The sequence below is a fragment of the Thermobia domestica genome, chromosome 4, assembly GCF_964235325.1.
Source record: "Thermobia domestica chromosome 4, izTheDome1.hap1.1, whole genome shotgun sequence".
NCBI lineage: Eukaryota > Metazoa > Arthropoda > Insecta > Zygentoma > Lepismatidae > Thermobia > Thermobia domestica.
Window position 1 is genome coordinate 253,009,740 of NC_137457.1, and position 26,555 is coordinate 253,036,294.

Genomic DNA, 26,555 nt, shown 5'->3' on the forward strand with positions numbered 1-26,555 from the left:
AAAATTACAAACAAAAAATATATAAACATAAAAATATATTTAAAAAATTACAAACATCAAAGTACCAAAGTACATTGTCGGACATCTTTGGGGGGGGGCGGCCCCTCCGCCCCCCTTCCCTACGCCACTGCCAGAGCCCATTCTTAGTAATCGAGGGCTTCTTAAGTTTGGTGGCATCTCTTTTGAAAGTCTCAATTTGCAATAAGGCCAAGCATGTTCCAATCGTATACAAATAGTTTCTTACCATCCTGTATAGTGTAAATAGTGCTTATCCATCGCACTGAAAAAAATATTTGCGTATCTTTAAAAACGTCTCTGTTAGATTCATATGAACATACGGACCTCTATGTTTATATGAACATACGGACCGTTGCAATAGTGATACGATGGACATCAACCTTTAAGAAATATTGGGTAAGTACATTTTAAAAATATTTTCTGCGTTAGGAAAATTGCACAACTATGTAATATATACCAAAATGTTCATAAAACTCGCTTCTTTTAAACTCAATATCAAAGAATACCATAGAGCTTATAGGCAGAATTTTATAATAACAATTAACATTATGTTCAAAGTAGCCCCATTTATGGGGCTACTTTGAACACTCGTATTTCATTTTTTTTTTCTAGCTGAAGACATTATCTGACAACAATAGTTATCATCAGAGTGATACTACTCTTTTGTGCCATGGTTTTAAAAATATAACAGTGGGCTTACAGTATGTTGTTTACAAAATATTTAAAATCATTTTTTTTTTATCAAAGTAGCCCCATTTGACGGTACAATTTTTCATTATTGCTTTTGTATGTAATTTCCCTTATTGGTCTAAGTAAGAGTTAGTTGCATTTCTGTACAGTAGATACCAGCAGTAATCAATGTTGCACGGTGGAAAGACATTTTAATAGCAGTGATTCACGAAGCAGTAAAATTTTTACTCTACTACAATTAAGGAAACAAAAACTAGATAGTTCTACAAATAGCGTAATTTCTTAATTATTATTATTATTTTAAAAAATCCTCATGAGGATGATGAAATTGGTCACTGAAACGTAGCGTTAAATTGCCGTTTTAGTATTTGGATGCTGAAGTAAGTACAGTTTTATCTTTTATCAAACTATTTTTACTTGTATCTTATAGTTATGATCAATGTAAAAATAAATAAATAAAACACTGTATTATATGGTACACTAAGTAGGGGTACCTTAAAGGAAATTTAAGTAAAATAGAATACAGAATGGCCCAAAAGTAGCTATACAGATCAGCATCGATCAAGTATGACATTTTAATTTATTAAGACAATAAATTTACTTGCTTTGGTTTTTTCCGAGCTTAAGGTATAAGTGAAAATAAATTAAGAACAGATAAGGAAGAAACTAAATCAATACTTGTCATGGATTACAATAAATAATTGATGTAAAATGCCATGACCGATCAGTACGGGACTGTATACCTACTTTTGGGCCATTCTGTATAATACTTGTAACAAATTGGTTTCGAACTGGTCCTGAGTTCGAGTCTCTGACGGACAGCCTATAATTGTAGCTAAATTTCCACTTATTTCTTCCTACCCATAATGCCGAAAATTTATAAAAATACTTACATGGACACAAAGATTAATTGGCAATTACAGATTTAAAAATTAAAAAAACGCAAAAATTTCCATAAAACTTATAGGCCGTAATCTCAAAATAATAATTAAAAAAAAAATATTGAACGACTTTCTGTCAAATGCCCTCTTTATTGTGATTCCCTTATAAAATTTAATATTTCCATTGTTCACATTTTTCTATACTATACTCCATGAGAAAAAAGGGGAATAGCAACTCTAAGGAATTATCTCCTAGCGAAGATGATATAGAAAGAAGTTCTTCCACAATCTATATTATTCTTCATATGCTATTTACTTCTGAGTTTGTAGTGCTTCATAGTTAAACCATCATTGTACAGCGGTGGACACTTCTAAATGGTACAGCCATATGGAGATTTACGGCTAAGGTGTACCATTTAGAAGTGTCCACCGCTGTACATAATTCAATTAGTATGAAATTTTTGGCACACATGATGTTCTACAGAAGAGAACAACCAGTCCAAGTTGTTTATTCAAGTTGTGGTTTCTTGAATATCTAAAATATGAATTTATTATTTTGAGATTACGGCCTATAAGTTTTATGGAAATTTTTGCGTTTTTTTAATTTTTAAATCTGTAATTGCCAATTAATCTTTGTGTCCATGTAAGTATTTTTATAAATTTTCGGCATTATGGGTAGGAAGAAATAAGTGGAAATTTAGCTACAATTATAGGCTGTCCGTCAGAGACTCGAACTCAGGACCAGTTCGAAACCAATAGATGCCCTCCGAAATTTAAGAGAGTGGTTTCTCAGGGTGGCTGATGGGTTGTTCTTCCAACTGGAAAATTCCCGAAGGCTTAACAATAGTTCGTTTAAATTCTCAACGGCAGCAAATGCAATTTCGTATAGAAACCATGCTCTAAGTAAAATATTCAGTTCCAGCAACATTGATTTTCTTATCGGAGGATTACGGTTTGTGAGACGGCTGCTGATTATGATTTCTTAAGCATGTTAAATGTTGCTACCTCACTACATAAAAATGTCCAAAAAAACATCGCATATTTATGTACACAGTACATACGAGAATGTTTTAGTTCAAATAAGTGTTGGCTCTAAATCTTCCTGTAATTTATCATTCAACACAGAACATGTATTCTTGTATCCAAAACACGTATCACGATATTGATAATGTTGACCTTCGAAATTGAATGCTGTATACTCTTGTGACTTGGGAGTAAACAATGCTTGGTTATACGAATTGACCATATCTAAAGATGTCGTGAATGATTTCTCTTGTACTTTTAACAGTAATTCTTAAATACCTTCAGATCTAGTTTGCTTAAGTTCTACACACTTGTTAAGTAGTCGTAAATAAACACAAATTCATGGATTTCGAGTTTTTTGGGTACAACCACGGTAGGGTTGGAATGTATAGAGGTAACTCGTAAGCCTAAATCAAGTGATTTCTGAATTTCCTCTTTAACAACTTGTAAATACTTACGAGGTACAGAATAATGTTTACCTACTAACGACTAACCAGTTTTTACTTCCATATCATACATGAAATCTGCTGTATGCTTAAATTATGTGCCTGATTAACAGCATCATACATTTTCTGATTGGTATCTTGTTGTTTTACAAATTTACAACCTGACTGGGAAAAATTTTGATATTCAAAATTACCTTAATCATCTAAATTTCCTCAAAATCCAGGTTTAAAAAAAAAAAAAAAAAATCCGCAAAATATCAACAAACGCTCTTAGATTGTTACGTTCCATAGAAATTTTTACCATTACGAAATTGTAAATCACTACATAAGGCAACGAGTGTATCTAATCCCAAGATAAAAATCTTGATTAAGTGATTCGGTAACGTAAACTTTGAGGTTAACAGAAATATGATAGATTTGCACTGTGGTTAAAGTATTTATATATAATCTCTATCTTTTCTTTTTTTATGGATCCACTGCAATATATCAGAAAAATACTATCAGTATTAAAAATTTAGATGAAGTAACATCGGCACTGATTTTTCTCCATAAATCTAAACTAATAAGTGATACATACCTCTGAGTTCGAATCTCACAGACATTCCACTTCAGTGTCACAAATTTTAACTTAGAAGACATTAAATGTGCTTTTCAATTAACAAAATGATCGCCGTAGTCGGTGTCTGACTCACAATCACTCCTGGCTAATTCTTCATGTTTGCAGTTGCAAATATAATTATGAACGATGGAAAAATATTTGTTCGGACCTACAGAAAGATGTTCTATATTAACTGATGCTCGACCCCCAGCACAACTGCTTAGTGATTTCCCGAATTTCTGTAATTTGGTAATTCCTGGCCAGTTGTTCAATTACTATTTCTATTATGAGAATTTCGATTTTGCGAATGATTATTGTTTTGGTTTCGTATTCCCTGATTTTTCCAGCCTCTAAAATCAGAAGATTATTGTTGCTTGGTGATGATCGATTGTTGGAATTCTGAGAATTATGATTTTGATTATCCCGTATCACAATTGTCGTGACATTGCGAATACGAATACCTATTGTTGCTGTTTTGACTGTAGACACTATTACAATTAAATCACTGGCCCTTATTTTTTCTAGCCTGTGTGAAATTCATTCTTTAATCCTGATATTTATTCTGAGTATTAAAATTGTTGGAACGATAGTGATTTTGCTTGTTAGCATTCCCTGAATTTTGTCGGTTATGATTATTTTGCATTGAAATGTTTCTATTCTCATGTTCCCTGGTTCGTCTCATGTAGACCATTTCTAATCTTTGATCTATGAAAGAAATTTTGGATGTCAGTATGAGCTTTTAAAAAATAAATAGTTTTGTAGTCTCATTGATAAAGTGGGTATGACACCAGGTATCAATCGAATATCGGGCAACTCTGGGATCTATTCTTTTAATGTTGTAAACTGAAATAACGCAAAATTGTGTACAGAATTATGTATCTTAGGATCAAAGCGAGCGATTCTACATGCAATTAATCTATGTAAAGTGTTTGATTCACTAGCAAAAGATTGTATCAAAGCTTCTTCAAGTTCTTGAAAGTCAATAAAATTATCTTTACGAACACTGAACCATACTAATGTTATCCTATCTAATAAATATGGTATTGCTTTAGATAACGCTTTATCAAAAAAATTTAATATTCGTGCGGTATCTTTCAACTTCCATAAATAAAAAGTAATAGATGTGTCATTAGCTGAGCCTGAAAATTCAGATAAGCTATGTAAATCTATGGGATGTATTTCGTCTCTCAATCTAAGTGAAGTATGATTTTTACTATCAAATTCTGGACGCCTAGTGTGATCAAATTTACTTCACATGTTACTTACACGCCCTCTATCGTCAGAGTCACTTCAATGTCGATCACGGAAATTCTTAATGGGTGTACTTGTAGTAATTCTAGGTACACACGGAAAAGAAAGTATTCTTTAGTTGACAAATTTCCTTTTTCCCATTAACTCGGGAACAAATGAATTAATCTGGATCTTTTTGTGGTTATTTGATAACTTGCCAAAATCGGTACTCTTATAGATTAATTTACTCTTGAGTTAGTAGGAAAAGAAATTTTATCAACTGAAGAATACTTTCTTTTGTGACTGTACATGGACCAGTGATCTATTTTCTAAAATTAAAAAAAAAAAAAATCTTTGAGGATCTGTACATTTTGATTTGTATTAATTACCTCATTGTTAAGTGTTCTCAATTCGGCCTGTTTATGTTCGTTTCCTTCATCTACGAGGGTCATTGCAAAAGTCATGGCAACTATTTTTTTTTTTTTTTCAAAAATTGTAATGAATATAAAAATTCTGAAATATACGAATAGAAGATTAGTTCATATATAAACATTACCTGTAAGGAGATGGATGAACACACACACTACCATAAAGATATAGCACGAGAAAACAGACGAAAAAAAAAAATTGTCGTTTCAAACTTGTTTTACTGTCAATTGCAACAGTACACAATAGTACAGGGCAAGAACACGTGCCTGCGACATCTTAGAGTTCCTCGAAGCAGTCTCCCAAAGAATCCATGACATACTGCGTACTTTGTAATGCTATTGTGTACTGCTGCAATTTACAGTAAAACACGTTTGAAACGACATTTTTTTTTCTCGTGTTCCAACTTTATAGTGGTGTGTGTGTTCATCCTTCTCCCTACAGGTAATTTTTACATATGAACTAACCTTCCATTTGCATATTTCAGAATTTTTTTGTTCGTTACCATTTTCGAGAAAAAAAAATAGTTGCCATGACTTCTGCAATGGCCCTCGTGTTATTCTATTTATTCAGTGCACTTTAGCTGTTTCGATACAACAGTGTCGAACTAAATTTTTATTATCATTTACCTGCTCTCTCAATTGACCTATTTCATCATCTAATGTTTGTTCTTGATACTGTTGTACTTTGGCCTGCATTTCCCTGCTTAATGAGATTTCTCGTCTTCTCTAGCTTCTTATTTACTATAAGTAGCGTCAATTTGACCGTGCATTTGTACTTAATTTCTGAATGTTTTCTTTATTTTGCTGAATAAAATACGCATTAGCCTGCAAACTTTTATCTTCGAAAAATGTATGATTTGACAGCTGAGATTCAATCTTTTTTTACTTTTCCCTTCAAATGTGCGTAATTTTCTGCCATTTCTATATTACTTATAAGACAATCATTTTTGGACACACTGTACATATCCTTTTAATTTGTCTACTTTCTGTTCTATATCCTTAAACTCGACCTGTACCTTTGCGAAATTTTCATTGCATTCACGGAAATTATCATTAATCTGTTCTTACCTTAAAAATCTTTGATTAATTTGATCAAAATTCTTCTTATTTTCTCCCTTACTTGTTCGTTTTCCTCCTGCATTTAGAGTTGGCTGACTTAATCTATTTTGAAACGCTATACTAAACAGATAACACATGATTGATGATTTTTTAAAGTAAATAGACCATTATCTGTAAAAGGACAAGGCTGTAAAATAAATATGGTTATTTTTAATATCTAATATTATTGTGAATGCTTGTTATAACTCCTTAGCACACTTTCAGGTATAAATCTTTCCTGAAAGAATATATATATATATATATATATATATATATATATATAGAGAGAGAGAGAGAGAGAGAGAGAGAGAGAAGAGAGAGAGGGTTATTCCTATTTGGACATTAACGGCTGACTACGTCCATGTCTTCTGTGTTGGAGACGTTAATTGTAACCGATTGGTTTCTTTAGCGTGGGATGCGACATTCGATATTTATAATTCTGCTTATCCATCTACTTTGAACTTTAAATAGTGAAACATTATAATACTTCGGGATCAATAGTAGTTTATTTTCAAAGTTTCATGTCATTACAACATATTTACACTTATGTTACTGTTAAATAGAATCATAACCTAAATTTTAAGTCAACTGGAGTATCATTAGTTTCTAATTTTTAAAGTAATTGGGTCCTTGATTTTACAGCAATAGAAGAATTAAAAAGGAGAATAAATCATGCTTATAATAGTGTATGTTTCGGGAATTCTTTTCTAATTCGTTCACTATAAAATTATGTTTCGAATTCTAGATTTTATTCACAAACTTAAGTTCTTTGTCTTAAAAAATGAGGTTCAACGCCATAGATAAAAACCTATCCTGAGCCATTTTTCAGTACCTGTATTACTTTTTTTTTTTTAATGTTTACTTTTTTCAGACCCAGACGACCGACGGTGGGTAGGAATGTGGTGGGGAGGCTTCCTTTTATGTGGATTGTTGCTAGTATTAGTAGCTATTCCCTTTTTCGCTTTTCCCAAAGTCCTCCAGGTAAGTTGCTTTCTTTACCATGAGTTCCTATATTACATGTCTCTTTGCAACTGTTATTTTTCTTTCTTTCTTGTCAGTTTCGTCCAAAGTATAAAGATTATTGAAGAATAATCATACATTTTTTGTTAAGAAGCTGTGAAAATGTTGTAGCGGAGAGGAAAAACGATTGTTTTTATGAAGTGTTAGGATTTTTAGAACTTATTATAAATTAAAAATTGTCTTCTGGAAAATACATTAGTTTGAGTGAATTAAAAGTTAATATCTTTTTACCTCGGTAAAGGATTTATTATTTTTTATCAGATTGAGAGTGGCTAGGTGGTTGAAAATGAATGAATGATTGAAAGAGTTGGATTGGGCGCGTCGACAGCGAGGTCTTTTGCATCCTTCTGTGACATTAAAAATAAGAAATAAAAAGGAATAAAAGCATGGTATCTCAGGAAAAGTATAAGTTAACCCCTTACCGCATGCCAAGCCATATATGGCACATACCCTTTTTTCACTTGAGTTTTTTTGTAATTTATCAAAGGCATCAAATGACTGACTGTTTTGTCTGCTGTGTGAGATATTGACGTGTATGAATAAGAGATTTTGGTGTCATCTGGCATGTTCTTCGTGAGTTGTATGTGTGGCATATATGGCACTTACTTATTTCTCGTCGGAATTAAATGCAAAATCTAAAATTCAAGTTTTAATTCATTTTCAAGTTCCTATATGAGGATTTCCAATACTGATTTTTTTTCGCTGAAGGAAAAAAATCATGCAGAAAGGGGTTAAAAGCGCAGTCTATAGCATAATAAAAGGTGTCAGTTCACTTAGGAGTTTAAATGCCATAGCATTTAAGAAATGTGCAAACTCAATACACAAACACAAGGACTGGTTAGTACACAAAGACATGGTGGTTGAAAATAAATTGGAAATTATAAAATATTTCTTTTCGTTTCAGTATTGTAAAATGTTCTTATTTCACATGTGTCAGTGATAAGCAAATTTCAGTTCAGTGCATTAAAATAAGGTTTAGACACGAGTTAAATCCTATACGCGTCTCCTAAAAAGTTCAGTACTTACTGGTAAGTAATTAGCAGAATATTGCTCATTTTAGTATGTCTATGTTCTTTATCTTTTCCATCCATGATACGCAGATGAAAATTCACCTGAAGCCTCCTCATAAAGTCCTGAGATTTCTACCCTCAAATAATCGCAGGTCCTTCCATAGCTCCCTAGTTTGTACGAAAATATTTGTTCGAGAATAGCTTTTACAAATATCAGCTAGCAAAAGTACATGTTAGCCATATTAACACCCAAATTTTAGGCTGAGTAATTCCTAATCCTCCTGATTTCCCCAATTTTATCAATCTGGTGCTTATACAATTCGCGCTACCTTTTTCTTCAGCATCACACATTGAATTCATTCGACTTTTTCTGTTTCTTGAATGTTCATTTTTTTATACTATTTTTTAAAGTCTGTTTTTATTGCGTTTTGTGTTATCTGATGTATACTATGCTTAAATTTTTGCAGCGTGAAAAAGAAAAAATTCGTCTAGTGGAGAAGTCAAGACCAGAATCCACAAGGCATCCAAGACCTCGAGAAGGTTCTACTGTTCAAGGCCATACCAACGACAGTGGCTACGGGAAAGACGTCAAAGGTATGATATATATATATATATATTTAATTTATTATGTATTATTTTCTGTCTCTGGTGTCTCATTATAGCTTATGCCCTAATTAGAAATCTTAAAAAGGCAACTTCGGTAGCATTTTGTTGGGTTCAGCAAGCTTAGTGGTCGGCCAGCCTGATGAAAACTACAACTTTAGAATGACTTTAAAAAATAATTTTATGGAAAACAATACTGTTAACTATCACCTATTAACAGTGTTGTACAATATTTGGCAGGAGCAGAGTGCGAAATCCTGGAAGATTGGGGGAAATTTCCTCTACCCCAATTTCATATTTTGAAGAAAATTCTTCCTCTAATAAATTGACACTCTTATCAGAAGCTTGTAATTTAATTACAGTAATTCATGACACACTTATCAGAAGCTTTGTAATTTAATTACAGTAATTAATATGTAATTAATGAGTGAAGTAATGGTAAAGGCATCTCTAATCTGGCATAATTTAATAATTATGGTGATATTGAGATATGTGGATTCTCTATGTTGAAACATCCCAACGCGAAGATTTATTATTATTATTATTATTATACGTATACATTCCTGTCTTCCCTTCATCTCTCCCCCACTTCAACATTTATGATTTCGCACATTGGTCAGAAAACAAACATTTTTACGAAATCAGGGAAGTCGATGAAGATTGCGGTAAAAAGTTTCATGATACGTCAGAGTCCATAGTAAATTGCTTGCATAATTTTTATATATATATATATATATATATATATATATATATATAGTGTTCGAAGTGAAAAAAGCAGAGGCGGTATGTTTTATTACGATTTTGACTCGACATACCGGCTATCTAAATGTTGAAATACAATGAGGGTATGTAGCCTAAAAGATTGCATTTCTATTCACATTATGACTCATACCCGTTAGAGAGCTTCTCTGTAATTACAGGGGGGAGGGAGGGACATGGCGAAACTGACTCTCCGCCAACACCTTTCTGAAAAAAAATAAATAAAAAACTATCCCCTTATGTTGTATTAAAGAGAATTACACACGAAAATGCTCAAAAACACAGTTTTATATTAAGAATTTCCTCCGAGAAAACTCGGAATCCTCACTCGACTGAGGAGTATTCCAAACCTCCGGTGGATCTGCCCATGCTCAAAACGCGACATTTATATGCATTAACACAAGAAGACAGACACATACATAAGAAAGAAACAATTCAATATAGCACATCAAAATACACACCAGATGAACTTTTTTGAAGATACCTCATTTTAAAAACAAAAGGTAGGAGAAAGATAACAAAAATGTCAGTGTTGTCAACTTAGAAGTTACTTCTATATAAGAAATAATATCTTTTTACGTGCAAAGCCATTCGTCAATTACTGCGTATAAACATGGATTTATTAAAGGTATTTAGCATCTACTCTCCAGTGACGTTACGTCTTTATCACTGAAAAAACAGAGGTGGTATGTCTTCATCACTGAAAAACCAGAGGCGCTATGGCATACCACCGCATACCGTCTCACTTCGACCACTATATTTATAACTGAAGGTTGTAATATGGTGATGGATTTGCGAAAGGACACATGAAAATAATACGCGCCTTGTGTACCTTACTGTCTGTTGTTTTCTTGAGTGCTACCAAAATAACGTGTTCAAAATGTGCAATAATTTTGATCTTTGGGAAGACAAGTTTATATTAGTTTCCTGTGTTTTATTCCATCCACTACGAGTAACCCGTCATGAATCCTGTAGAAAATCAATGCTTTATATCGAAGAGTGCAGCTATATTTATTCAAATCTTGATTCGTCATACAGGTTCCGCATTCTGTACCAGGTGCAATTTCACAGAGAAGCCAGAACATTATGACCACTTACCTATCACCTGGGATTTCCACCTTTGGCTCGCAAGACAGTAGCAATGCGGCTTACCATGAAAGCAATGAGACCTTTGTAGACGGCTGGAGGCACGGTGCATCGTACCTGCACGCGCGCGCACGCACATACACATACACACACACACACACACACCACACCACACACACACACATATATATATATATATATATATATATATATATATATATATATATATATATATATATATATATATATACACAAGTCACTTAATTTCTGTAAATTCCGCGGAGAAGGTTGATGAGATTGAATCTGATGTTCAATTACATTTTAAATGTATTCATTTGGCTTAAGGTCAGGTGAGATTGGGGCCATTGCAGCGATTGAAATTCACCACTGAGCTCCTTGAACCACTGCAGCACAACGGTACCCTTGTAATAAGAAGCGTTGTCCTGCTGAAAGGTGCCATTCTCAGCTGGAAATATGGCCAATATGAATGGTGTACGTGAACCGGGCATGAAATATGTAAATCCGTTGAAATCTCGAGTTCGATTTTTTTTTTTTCCACGATCACCATACTTTCTTCTCTTCTTTCGACGCTCGAAAGTAGAGAGCGTCGAAATGTGGATTACGACAGGCATTCTGGGAGAAATGACGTTCAGGAAACACTTGTTCTTCTGTTTGTTTATTCTTCTTCTTCATTTCAATTTTAATCTACTAGTTTGTGTTCATTTTTCTATTAGAATATTGACGAAGACTGTTTTTTTTTTTTTTTTAAACATATTAAAGGCTGCAAATTGGTCAGTAAATGTCAATATTTAGTCACTATTTGAAGAAAATAAATATTTCAGATCGTCGTAAGATTAAAGGAAAAAATTCAATTATTAAACAGCAGATTAAATATCTGGAATGTTTTAAATTAATAAATGGAAACTATTAAGCTTAGAAAGTGGTGAAAAAAGAATAGATGTTTATTGGAACGAATTTTCCTAAAAGACTAACATTTGAGAAGAGCTCAAATTCCAAATCGTGTAAGAAATTGCGAAAGCAACTCTCACTCTTTAACATGGGTCAAGCTGAGGTTGAAAAGGGCTTTTCAAGCTCCCTACACATTATGACCCCTGATTGGGCTTAGTATATCAGAGAGCGTTGTCGATAATCTCTTGCACAGTAAGGGAGCTCTACATGAACTGTATGATGGAAAGGCACATCTTGTAAATATACCTGAAGAACTCTTAGATTTGGCTTATGCTACTTAAAAGAAGTTGTAGACTGTATTGTGAGGAGTAGAGAAAATTAAAGGAAGAAAGGAAAGAAAAGCAAAGGGAAAACAACGAACAGCTGGAAAATAACCGGAAAATAATTTTGAGAAAGTAACCACTATAGAAAACGGATCTACTTTAAAACATCTAAAGGATGAAGAAGAAAAGAAGACACACATTCCATACGTCACTGAAGGAAACAAATGAAGGTTGAAAGAGGCCATAAAGAACAAGTATCATGTTGCAACCAATTTAGCGCAAGCAACGCTTGACAATGCCGTAAAGGTGAAATAGGAAGCGAACCAAAAGAAACAACGTGCTGATCAACTACAGAAGACAATCAGAAAATAAATTTTGACCAAAGCATGTGCTATTTAATAAATAGGGCCTAATATCGTTACAGTTTTGGAAAAATATCTTTGCCTTCATCAGACACATTATTTGATTACTTCGTTACTTTGCCGAAACTATAACGATATTATTTATTAAATAGTATTGCTTTGGTCAGAATTTGTCTTTAGATTTATATAAGAAGTTCCAAAACTATACAGAAAACAAAATCTTCATTAATTACAACTTTTGTCCCGAAAAAAGTAAACATCTATATTATATTATTGTATTTTATTATATAATCTTATTGATATCTTATTTTATATTTATATTAAGTTACTTTACTAAAATATTTATTGTAATATTTTAATTAGTTTTGTTTCAACTAACAAAACAATTGAGAATTAACTCCAATAAGAGCACATACCAGTATGTGCCCTTTTTATGAAGAACGCTTCAGTGCAATTGTGTTTAAAGTGTTCGTAATATTTATTTTTATTTTGGGGGGGTGAAGTCAAATTTCAGGTTTTGCTTTAACAGTTTGACAAAAAAAAAAAAAACAATCTTAATAGTTTTTCATCAGTAGATTTCAGTAAAGGTATTATTATATAAATAATGCAGGTCAACTCCAGTAGGCACGCTGTGGTTTCACTGTCCTTTTCCTATCTTTAGAAGGTGCTAATCGTGGGAGATCGCGCTGTTTACAACATGCCCGTTCCCAGCCGACAGGCCATTACAGCCTTGCACCTATCAAACACTGATATATCTGTTGGCCTTCCCGTTCTACGCACAAGCACATACTGATTGATCGAGTGAGTCTCTATTAACGTCTGGCAAGCGGTTCTGCTGTGTCTCATGTCTCTTACGTTAGCCCAAAGACTTCGTTCAAAAAGTAGGTAGTTTACATAATGTTTTCGCTGATCAGCGTATATGAACTACAAAAGAATAACGGTAACATAATCACAATTAATGGATATGTTTCTTTTTCTTTTTTACTACATTTTTGTAATTTTCCTCAATATTATTTTCCTTGATAAAGACTGCTAGTGCGTGTCTAGGAAATTAAAAAAAAAAAATGAAATGTACCAGATCATTCATTCAGTTTTATGAACTGTCAGATCCTTTCCATTTGTCTCGAAAAAAAACCCTATAGAACATTTTTGTATATTTTAATTTAATACTAAAGAATTATTTTAGTACATTTTCCATTAAGTTTGAAATAAATTGTTATAATAGTGACTGCAGTTTTACAATGTTATGCAACTCGAGTAAGCTTTCGTTAATCTATAATGCTTTCTCGGTATGTCTTGAATATTCGACACTGTGTCCCGAGAGTTCTGTGGAAAGGGTGTGGATTATGGTTAAATTGGCAATGTGTGAAAAAGGGAGACAGAATGTATAATAATATAATAAATCTTTTAAATCTACAGAGTCTGGAGATTCTAATTCCTTAGGTTTTTCTGTTCGCTCTGTGGTCAGTATTGCCAAGTTAAATATCTTTCAGTAATTTTTATGGAATTTTGTAATGACAATGTACTGAAATTTTCTGTGTTTAAATCAAGTATTGTTTGTTTTCCTTGTCAAAATGTAATATAGTCTGTTCATAGATTATTCTCTTTTATTTTTATTTTATTTATTTTTTTAGATGTAAAACTGTTTACTAACTCAGTGGTTCCCAACCGGTGTGCCCCCAGTAGCATAGGATGTGTGGCGAAATTTTAGAATTTAAAAATCGTGAAGCATTTAATAATTTAGCGTCTCGGGCGAACATAATGGTAAGCGTCACTTCCAGTGAAATTGAGTTATTGGGTGGAATAAGTTGTGATCGAATCACAGAATACTATGTTGGTAGTTCTATTTCAGAAATATACTTGCAAATGACAGGAAAAGTTTGTTTGGTATAGGTCATTGCATTGAGTTGTATGGGAAAGGTCAATCTTCTTTTTCCAGTTTACTCGAAAGTTAGAAATGTGACATACCACCATTATGTTCACCTGAGTCCATACATTAATTAAAACCAATTTTGAGATAGACTGTACCAGTCAATGTCTCCAGCGTCAATAATAATGCTCATAGTACATAAGATCAACACTTCGTAGAAATTTACAGTCGTACGCTACTACCTATATATATATATATATATATATATATATATATATATATATATATATATATATATATATATATATATATAAATGAAAGTGAGTATGTTTGTGAATAACCCTTGAACCACCCGACTGATCTCGATCAAATTTTCAACGTAGGTGAGGGTCGGCCCTGGGATGTTTTTTATCATTTCACTTTGACGGTGCAACTTAGGAGAGGGGAAAGGGGAAATATATAAAAATGATCGAAAATTACCGATATTAGTGTCGAATGTATAGTTTTCGGGGTCACTAAGATGAACAGTGACACTTCCGATGCCGTGTAAATCCAAATTCAGCCCACAATAGTAATATTTAATTTTTATTTATTATTTTCTGATTTTTCATTATATTTTCTTTGTTTTTATCGATTTGAGAGCACTTCAGTAATAGTAAAAAGTGACTTGACAAACGGAACATATTACTAATTTTTCTTATTTTAACTCAACGAAGCGGGTAATTGACGCTGGTTATTAATAATAGTAAAAATGAAGCAAGTGTATCACGATCTCGTGAACTTTCAGTAGTGTGTTGTCCGTCAAAAAAGGTTGGGAGCCACTATTCGTTAAAATGAGCCTCTCTTCAGTATTTTAAATATTTGGTTGTTTTATGATCTTATTTGTTTATCCTTTCAGACATCCCACGATCAATGTGGAGATTAGTCTGTAATCCCGTATACGTGGTTACATGTCTTGGTGCTTGTATGGAACTTGTCATAGTATCAGGATTTGTGGTCTTCCTACCCAAGTACCTTGAAACTCAATTTAGCTTGGGCAAGAGTCAGGCTAGTGTCTTCACAGGTAAGTCTTTTTTTTTTTTTTTTTTTTTTTTTAATACAAATAGTAAATAGGTGTGTTTTGTTATTGAATTAAGCAAGCAAAGTTGTTGTGCGTCGGCTTCGTGTTTCTTCGTAAGCTGATTTATCCAAAAACCATTGAATGTAGAATAAAAATAAAATTAACAATGATAAATTTTCCTTGTTGATAATGGCTATGGTGTACAAGAGCGTCTGTATAGGTGGTTCCATCGGGGAAAGGGGTTGGAATTAGCTTTAGTTGCAGGACTGTCATTTTGAATACTACTTTCAACAATATATTTTTAAGAAATCTATTTTAAAGAGTTGCGGTATTATTTTACTTCTGCAGTTTTTAGTTTTATTTTCGACTCAGCAGGGAATTGGAGGAGGATCATAATTTGTAGTATGTATAGTATAGTAAAGGGGACAGGGCGTTAGATTCACATCCGCGTGGTCCCGGATTCGATTCCCGGGCGGTGCTTCCCAATTTTCGGCGCCCACTCAGTGTTGTGAGGCAAACTGGGGAGTCATGTGAATAAAAGACGTGACAGCCACTAAGTCTAGAAAGCTCCTGATACGCCTGTTAAAGACAAGATGACACAGTGCGCTGGACGTTGTTCAGCCCGTCGCTAACAGATGGCGTTGGAGCGGCTCAGGTTCACCAAGAGGGTTTGTACGCCAAGTGGTGGTATTAGAAATCGTGGTGCTTGTGAGGTGGACAGGTTACAGTACTGTACTACCAGTATGTTGCAGTTTCGGTACCTTTCAGATCTTTGCCTTCTTTCGCATTAAATTTATTCTTCCCGTGCGAAGAACTGTCGACATTGCTCGTCTTCATATATTTCACGCACTTCTTTAATTTTAAAGATTTTGAATAAACATTATTCTTTCTTTGCAAAGAATGGGCATTTCTGCTAGTAATATGATGAAAGTTCATTCTTTGGCTGTAAAGAATGTTTCCAGTACCTTTATGCCTCTTTTTCGTAATACTTTCTAAGTCTTTGAGTGCACTGTTCTCCAATTGTTTTCTTACTGTTTTACTATTATTTTAAAAATAAAAGTGACGCGGCTCGTATGTTATTTGGAAAAGTTGTCAATGGCTAATTTGTTACTATTTTCGGAATTAATAAAACGAATAAATTAATTTGCCTTTGTTATTTTAAAATATTTCTCTGATTTATTGTCCTCATTGTTAAAAATCAAATATCATTAGTAACCACACTTTTAAAATTAGAAAGTTACCATAGAAATATTATATATATAATATGTGTGTGTGTGTGTGTGAATTTTAAAAGTCTGTGTACTGTGAAGAAGTAACTGCTTAAGTATGGAATATTTAACATTTTGAAACATTGTGAAATATGTACGAATTTTATAAATTAAGGAAAAATGCAGTAAATATTGAGGACATTATGCAAAATAAAGTATGTCACTGTGGTATATCGAACACTAAAACGAGATAAAGGTAAGCTTTATCAAAATCGTATTTAAAAATATATGTATATTTTTCTAAACGATGCCTATATCTGTTCAGGATTAAGAAATGTTCTTCATAAACAAAATCTGTTTTTTTTCGGTTTGGTTTTTTATTGGCAGATTAATTTTATACATGTCAGTACGATTATATTATAATGTAATAATTCTCAAAATGTAAAGCAGTATGAATATGTACGCACTGCTGACGTGTACATAATTGCACATAGTTGCACATAACTGCTTATTTTTTTAAAAAAAAATACTCAACTATCTAACGTCACTTATATATACTACACTACTATGAAAGAAAATATTCCTTTAACATTTCTGATTTAATACGTAAAAATTGTGGTATCAAGCCCCGATATAGGAAACTAATAACATAGATTTTAAACAGCTATCCAGACCAAGAAACAATAGAGTTCCATACTCTATTCTAAAAGAGTCTATTAGCATATGCGCTCACCATACATCTCGTAGAAATGAAGTCTTTCAGTTTAACGTCCCACGATTATGTCCTTTAGAGTAAGGGAGACGGATGATTAAAGCAAATGAACGATGATGGAAGAATTGGTGGAATGATAATGTGTAAGGAAATGGAAGTACACCGAGAAAACCCATAGACCGATATTGCATACATCTCGTATATTGTCTGTCAGGCAATAGGATATAACACCAAAAACTTTGGTTATATTTTGTAGTATTATGTTGCCTGTGCTTGTATAGTTTGTCTCTCAAATAGAATTGTACGGTTCAGTTATTTAGTTGGATTCTTGAAGGTATTCTAATGTTATACAAATGAAAACTACGATTTCACCCAAAATTACTATGTATATGTGAAACTATTTCTGAGGCGTAGTATACTCAAACTTTCAAACAACGACATAGAGGCATAGTTTAAAAGTTTCAGAAAGGTAAGAAACCATAATTGTTAGTATTTTTTTTTTTCTGAAATGTATAGGTATTTAAAGATAAAGAAAATAATTCCAGAAGTAAAGCTCTCCGCTTTTATTGAAGCATTTACTGTTTATATCATAGTTGTATTGCAATTTTAGTTTTATATCTCTCAGTGCTTCATAGAATAATATGTCACCATGTGTAATAGTCTGTTATGTTGAAATATTCTAAACTATTTGTACTAGCAAATGGTTTTGTGGACTGAGATACTCTTGTCTGAATGTTGTTCATTCTAGCTTCGGAAGTACTTATGCATGAATCAAGTTAAAAATTGGCGAATGTAAACATCTATATTTTAATAACCTGTGATAGGGCCTGCCGTGGCTCAGTGGTAGAGCATTCACCTCTGGTGCATGGGGTCCCGGGTTCAAACCCTGCACCCGCTAAGTGAACTTTGTGGTGGACAAACACCGTGTGCGTGGGTTTCCTCGGGGTTCCGTTTCCTCCCATTTTCTTCATTCCACCATTTCATTCATTTCTCATCATCACCGTCTTCTTTAGTCTAGCCGGCATAGCTGTGAGACGTAAAATTCAAAAATTTCATTTCATAACCTGTCATACACTTTTGGCAATGAGCACAGGTTATTATATTATAGATATTTGCTTTGGTCACATTTTATTTTGATTTAAGTGGATCGAAGAAATAAACATACGAGCACTACAGAATGCCATCTGTAGAAAGCTTCTTTAAACTGATTCAAGTAATTCAAATCTATCATTATCTTAATAAGATGCCTTATTTGATATTATTGACATAATTTTCAGAATTTTACTTTATATTCTTAAGTTGTAATTTGAATTTGAAAACTAATCCAGAATTTTCATACAATTTCAGGCAGTATTGCCATCCCCGGTGCATGTATAGGAATCTTTATGGGGGGCTGTTTGCTGAAGAGGCTAGAACTCAGGCCCAAAGGTGCCGTCCAGTTTGTTTTGGTGTCTAATACCATTTGTCTTGCTTGCTATGGGCTACTTTTCTTTCTTGGCTGTGACAACGTCAAGATGGCTGGTACCACCATACCGTATTTTAACAGGTAAATCCTTTCTTAAGTGTTCTTCATTTCAAATAGTGGATAAAATAAGGTAAACGATAACAAAAATTAGAGGCTAATACTTAACAAATGTGTAAAATACTGTAGCATATGGTTTACGGTAAAGTTAACATATAAAATTTTGTAGAAATTGTGGTCATCTCATTTTAATTTATTGTAAATCATACGTACAAAAACAAACAAAAGAAAAAAATGATACTTACACTTACGGAGAATTATCTGAAACAAGTTGAATGGAGAGGAGGACAGAAAGGTAAAGCTATTACTTTGATGCCCACTTAAATTTGAAAATGTTGAAGGGAAGGTGTCTTCAGTCTCCGGTGATGGTTGACTATATACGAAACTTTCAATAAACATAAAGCCAATTTTAATGAACTGGCTCTATTTTGTATATTTTGTATAATACGCTTATTTTAATTGGATTGTGCATGTTTTTTCCTCATACAATAATAATATAATAAGTGTTTCACTTATTATGTGAAGTTAATATCTCAATATTAATTTAAAATTATTTATAATGTTTTTATATATTTTCACTGGGTTCTCCCGTTATAGAAGAACTTTGTAAATTCTTTAGTGAGGTAGAAATGTAATATGACAGTTTCATAACTTTAGTATGGTAATTTTTGAAAGTTTGCTAAGTCCTGGTGGATAGTTGTTATCTAATAATAAACAAATAGACTATTCTCAGAGTTAAAATGAAAATATTGTTGATCTAAATAAAACATATTAAGTTATTTGTTTTGTAATTTATAAGCTAGCTACGAAGTTCTTTTCCGAGAATGATCGTTCATAATATCTCTACGTGCAAGTCCGTGTATTGGCCGCTGAACAATTATGTACAAAAAGGATGAATTAAAAAAAAAAAAAAGTGAATGAGTAGGAAGCATAAAGATGTTTGGAATATTCAAAATTGACAAAGGATTGACGTTCACATTTACCATGTACCTCAAAACATACAAAATTTCACATCGGAAAAAGTAATTTACATTTGGTTTTGTAATACCTTTTTCATTTGCGTTTCCTTTATTATTCTTTAAAAGCATAACTCATATAACTTTCCCAGATCTATTGATTAATATAGAAATGGATTTAAACGATTACTTTAAAGTATACGTGAAGGTGTTCTGCTTGAGGCCTTCTTACCTAGAGAAGCTGAATAGGACTTTTAAGCTCTAAAGCAGGGTATTGTCACCAGTTTCTTTCGAAAGTAGTATATATATATAATTTCATGTACAATGTAAAATTAACGTGGAGTTCATGGATTCTTTTGTGTGGAAAAATATATCATATTTATCTAAAATTATACAAGTATAATTCATTAATATTTTTTTAATAGTTTGGAGCAGTGGTTCCTAACCTTTTTTGATTGACGACATACTTTATGGAACACCCGCAACATCGTAGCACACTTGTTTGATTTTTTTGTTTTTTCCTTTCTAATAATAATGTCAGTTAAAATGCTTCAAGTTTCTATAAAAATGTGACTATACTGTTGCAGATGCTGGAAACATTGACTGTACGCTCTGTCTCAAAAGTGATTTTAACTAATTTTATTAAATGCTTGAATACATTTAAATTCGAACATTTTGCGACATTCCTCATGGGACTGAACGACACACCAGTTGAAAACCACTGGTCTGGAATATACGTTAATTCCCATGCAGAAAGTACTTCGTCGCGAAATGGTTGTTCATAATAATAATAATTCTAGTGCAAGATTTTGTCCTTCTTGTATAATTATGAACGTTAATATTGGTTCGAAAAGTAAATTTCTTAAATTTTTACAAAGTTCGTAAGTTAAAACTCGAATAAATCCGGAAAATGAAGAATTTTTTCTTTTTAAATATTTTAATTTTCTGAGAATTAATTTTATGAAATGAATTTTGGAAGTTTTTATCTTTAAAAATACTCGAGTAAGCACGTTAACTTGAAGGACACAACGGTGAAAGTCCTTAAGACGGAATTGTTAAATATTGTGTTGTTACTTTACCCGTATAATGTGATTCGTGAGTTCTAAGAGATCCTCGAATATTTCACAGAAATTCCAAAGCTGGATTTTAGTAGTGTTTGATTCAAATTTTCATTTATCTTGTCAGAATTTAAATAATAATAATAATAATAATAATAATAATAATAATAATAATAATAATAATTTATTTAAAATGCACATCTATCTATAGAAATACCTTTATATAATACTGTTTTTGCTCTAACGCTAACGATCATGCTACTAGTAAAAAGTATCCACGCTTCGATAAATTTATAGTTTCGCTTTTTCTAGTAATTTGAGAATGCTGAATCCAATGGAATTATTTTTAAATATATCTGTCCATGAGATCACGAGAAAAATTACTTCAAAGTTGGAACCTGTGAAGTACCGGTTATGCCAATAGCAGAAGTTCACACACACTTTAGTACATTTCTAATTGTACTTTTTACACTAAATTTGAGGACGATGAATCAATAGTACTATTTTTAAATACACCCGTCCATGCGGTCACGTTAAAAATGACTTCAAAATTGGGATATTTATATTTACGAGTGGCAGTCAAAAAGTTCCCGAAATATTATTGTAGCTTTTTATTACCACAATATAAGTACTCATTTACTTAGTCGCTTTCAAAGTAGGTACACTCATGTCCAAAATGATTGTCGCATATCTATAACTGTTTTCATGTAAGAATATAATTTGATAATGAATTTGCAGGGTATTTTTAATACTAATACAATGTGTATAATCGGGAAATGTATATTTGTGGTAAATTTCATAGGGAAAGAATTACGAAAATTACGAAAAAATACGAAAATTAGAATGAGTAAAACAAAATCTTGGTAAATGGAGAAGAAAGTTTTATTTTCGTTTTATTGTTCTTATTTACTGCTCTTTTGACATGAAATTTGCCACATACATGTCTTTGCCGATTATCATACTAACATTATAAGAAATACCGGGCGAATTCGTTATCAAATTATATTCCTAGAACAACATATTTATAGACATGCGACAATAATTTTGGACATGAGTGTGCCTTCGGAACACACACACACTTCCTCAACCACTCCTGCCAGTATTGGAAACACCGATGAAAGTCCTGTTTTTGGTATCTTCCGAAGTTCAGCCGTCGTGTGGGTTTCAATCTCTTCTACGATGGCGAAACGGGTACCTCTGAGGCCCATTTTTAGCTTCGGGAAGAGCCAAGAATCCGATGGTTCTAAACTGTTTCTCTACCCTAAAAAGTCTCTGAAGCAGATTTCCTCACTTTACACATGAACTTGATGTTTACGTGTTGTTCGAATTGCAACATTGCGCCAAACTGATTACCACACACCCCTCCGTTCATCTACACTACTGGTACTCTGCCTGTTATGACCTGTTCATACTTGTTAAATTCATGATTAAGCAACCTAAGAACTGGACTGTACAAGAATCATTGTGATTATATCACAAACACTAAAGCTACAACAACATTCATGGAAATTTTGACTGCGCCTCGTATTTATATCTCACATTTGGGAAGCCCGTAGCCAGCCCAAAAATTTAGGGGGGGAGGTAGAAGTTAGGGGGGGCCCGACCCAATCATATTATACTTCATCACCATATTATAGTGTATTTGCAAGCCTACCGTGAAATTTTATGGGGGCCAGCCAAAGTTTAGGTGGGGCCCGGCCATCCTTGCCCCCCCCCCTTCCCCCCGTGGATACGGGTCTGCATTTGGGATCACTTTTCTAGGATCCCCGTAGTTACATATATTTATAAAAATAGTTTTGTTGGGTTCAGCATTCTCAAATTCGTCTAAAAAGTGTAATTAGAAATGTATCTATGCGTGGGCACTTTCTACTAGTGGCTGATTGTTAGTTCTTTGTGATGAACAAATTTAGTTTTAATCCTTTGTAAATAGACAATGAAACAAAGTGGGTTTGGATATCACGAAATCAATTAACCACGTTATCCAAGATATTAATTTATTTCAATTTCAAAATCTCATAAAATTACCTTAGTATATGAATTATTTTGGTACAGTAAAATTATTTTTGGAAGTTCGCGAAAAATTTGGGAAACCGTTTTGATTGGAGTTTCATGTCGACCTTGAAAAAGTTGACGTTACCGTTTGGTTCAGTTCTGAAAGAAAAGAAAAAAATATCAATAGAATATAAATATCAAAATAAAAGTACAATAAATGTAAGACAAAGGTAACATTTCATCCAGTACTTAAACATAAAAACCAATTCATCATAGCTTGAGAATTTCTTCCTTGCTTACATAGTTTCTTTGTTCAGTTGAAACAATATCAGAAAAAAAAGCGTTGCTTTTATTTTTGGTGGTGAAATTTTAAATGACATATTATTTTTTATTATAATGCCCTATTACTAATAGAATGAAGAAGAAACTTATGTAATGTGCGATTGCGTTATGCAGGTGATAAAATAATTTTGTGATAGATTTGTAATAAAATGTATATTGTCGCGTGTAAGATCCTTCCCCGCTACACCAATTATTTGTTGATTTTAGGAAGGCTTACGACTAGATTAGAACAGAAACATTGTACAACATTCTTACAGAATTTGGAATACCGAAAAAGCTAATTAGATTACTTCGGGATTCATTTAAACATATCTCAATTAAGGTCCGGGTAAGAAAATTTTTGTCCACGAGCTTTCACGTCGAGAATGGCCTGAAACGAGAAGATGCGTTGTCTCCATTATTATTCAATTTTGACCTGGAATACGCTATAAGGAAAATCAAAAATAGTAACCAGGGCTTAGAGTTGAATGGTGTTCACCAGATTATGGCGTATGCTGATGATGTAAATTTAATAGGGAATGACAGGAGAACAATAGAAAAAAATGCAGAGATCTTTTAAACGCTTGCAGGGACATGGGTTTAGAAGTAAATGCGGAGAAAACCAAATACATGAAAGTTCATTGGGATCGTAATACGGCAAACTATGGATGAGTTAAAATATCGAATAATACTTTTGATAAAGTGGATACTTTCAAATATCTAGGATCAATATTAACAGACGAAAACCATATTCAGAAAGAAATTAAATATCGATTAAAAGCAAGAAATTCGTGTTATTATTCAGTTCAAAATTTCTTGTCGTCGCGAACTCTGTCGAGAAATTTGCAGCTTAAAATATATAAAACGATAATCATGCCTGTTGTTCTGTATGGTTGCGAAATATGGTCACTTACTCGGAAGGAAGAACATAGACTAAAAGTATTTGAGAACAAGATCCTGAGACGAATATTCGGACCCAAGAGAAACGGGAATGGGGAATGGCGGAAACTTCATAACGGGGCACTACATAATTTATACTGTTGACCAAACATTGTTTCAAGTCTAGGAGGCTCAGGTGGGCAGGTCATGTAGTCAGGATGGAAGAAAGTAGGAACGCTTTCAAAATCTTAACTTTAAGAGTAACAGGAAGACCTAGGCACAGATGGGAGGGTAATAGTAAGATGGATCTCTCAGAGAGAGGAATACAAAGTAGAAACTGGATCCAGTTGGCTAAGGATAGAAGTCAGTGGAGAGCTTTTGTGAACGCGGCATTGAACCTCCGGGTTCCATAGTCCATAGAGTGAGTGAATTAGTAAGTTAAGATCCTTCCAGGTTTCTGTTTAAACCAATATTCGAGTGTAGAGCAGCATGAGTATAAAGAATCAGTTTTGTTCTTAATATTTTAGGTGAGACTTTCCAACACAATTTTTTCTTTACTCATGGTGTGACCATGTATTAAAAGACTTATGTGACTCCTTTAATAGAAAACTGAGACAACTCAAAACTTACTCTTATTGAGATATTATGTTGAAATTGGTTCTAAACACTAGGAGAGTTTTGTATAATGGTCTCGCTCTCTCTTTAAAGTCTTTCGCTAAATGCTTCATCAGAGAAGAAGGCAAAAGAAATACAAGAAAAGAAAAATCTAGAAAAATAGAGGTAGGGCTAGCTGTGAAGCGTCCGTATTCAATGCATAACATTCCGTTTATTATATCTTACTACAATAGATTAATACAGATATCTTAATGATAAATTATGTTCAGTGGCGGCTTACGAGGGAAGACATCAATAAAAATTACAATTTGATCGCTATAAAATAAAGGAAGAAAATTCTGGTTTTCAGCTTGGACACTTGTTTATTTTTTTCTATGTCGGTAGTACAATGTATGCACAATCTTATTTTTTTTTTAAAAAAATGACAACCCGTTTTGCTTCAAAAAATCATATTCTGATATTCGCACTTAAGAAAATCTAATACTTTGGCTCTAAATAAATATATCAATTGGTGAAAGCAAATCAAGATTTGTTTCATTTAATAAAAGCTGTGGGTTGAAATATAGGTGTTCTCAAAAAGAGGTGTATGGCCATTTTTTTTAAAATAACAAGTCTGTACATATAACATACCGGTATATTTATTGTCATTCTGCCATTTAGTCACTTAGACACTATTTAAGCACTATAAGTTAGATGCACATTTAATGTGAAACCAGAATCACCAATTTGTCCTACAACAGTGGTCTAAAATAGAATCTTGATGAACATCCCACAACGTTCTGTACATCAGAAAATATTTGTTTGCTTCTATTAATTCTATGTAGAGATGCAAAAAAGCCGGCTTTTTTGAATCGATGGTTTTTTTCACATAAAAAGCCGGCTTTTTTGGGAAAAAAACGAGAATTTTGGAAATTTTGGCTTTTTTCAACTTCATGATTTTTCTATCTAAATAGCTTTCTTATAGTATATTATATAGTTAGATAAGAATTCCATGACCTGAATGTGATATTTCGCTCTGAAATTCACCATCAAGATGGATGGAGCACATGTTTTACGAATTAAAGCTAACATGAAGAATGTAGTATTTGAGGGTAATTTTAGAGGCTATTTAACTTTATTTTAACTTTTGAGTTATCGACATCTTTTTTCTTCTCTAGTTTGTCATCCGTGTTTCATTTCTAAGAGCTTTTAGTACTCTAGCTTCTAGCGCAAAAGTTAAACTTGCCCGTTTTTCTATTTATCCGTCAAAGCGTACGTTTTTCAATATATCCGTCAAACCGTACTTCCACATTTCTGTTATACTGTAGCTGTGAAGTGATTTAGCAATAATTTTCCGGACACAACCTTAAATACCAATTTATACAAATAATCAGTAGCGGATTTAGAAAAGTACTTTAGGAGGGTTTTTTCTGTTTGTTTCGTTTCGTAAAAAGTCCTAATTTTATTTGGGAAGTGCTTGAAGTTTATGAGTACAGGCATAACTAATATTTCGTTTCGTTTATATGTTTAGCAATAATCCTCCGGATACAACTTTAAAAATCATTTTATACTGAGAATCAGTGGCGGATTTAGAAAAGTATTTTGGGAAGGGTTTCTTACTAATGTTTAGTTTTTTTTAAACATTCGTAATTTTTATTTGACGGGAGCTTAAAGTTTATGAGTAAAGGCATAAATAATAGATATTTCGTTTGTTGCAGACATTCCGTAACTTTGGGGAACGGGATTCAGTCCGAAAGACCGCCCCCCTAACCTTCGCAAAACCGTCACTGCTGGTAATTAGTAATAATAACGATTAAAAACAATAAAAAAGGAAGTCGCCCAACTCACAGTACACGCACTATTTCTACATTCACAGATGGAATGAAGAAAAGCTTTGTC

General features: G+C 33.0%; 1 protein-coding gene across 1 annotated transcript in view; it reads left to right on the forward strand.

Annotated features, from left to right (window-relative positions):
- The window catches only part of Oatp30B (Organic anion transporting polypeptide 30B), a 414,497-nt gene that overhangs the window by 367,384 nt on the left and 20,558 nt on the right, over positions 1-26,555 (forward strand). The window contains exons 9-12 of the mRNA XM_081755739.1: positions 7,284-7,393; positions 8,910-9,036; positions 15,253-15,417; positions 18,682-18,880. Coding sequence (XP_081611865.1) covers positions 7,284-7,393; positions 8,910-9,036; positions 15,253-15,417; positions 18,682-18,880 — 601 coding nt within the window. The remainder of the gene's footprint in view (positions 1-7,283; positions 7,394-8,909; positions 9,037-15,252; positions 15,418-18,681; positions 18,881-26,555) is intronic.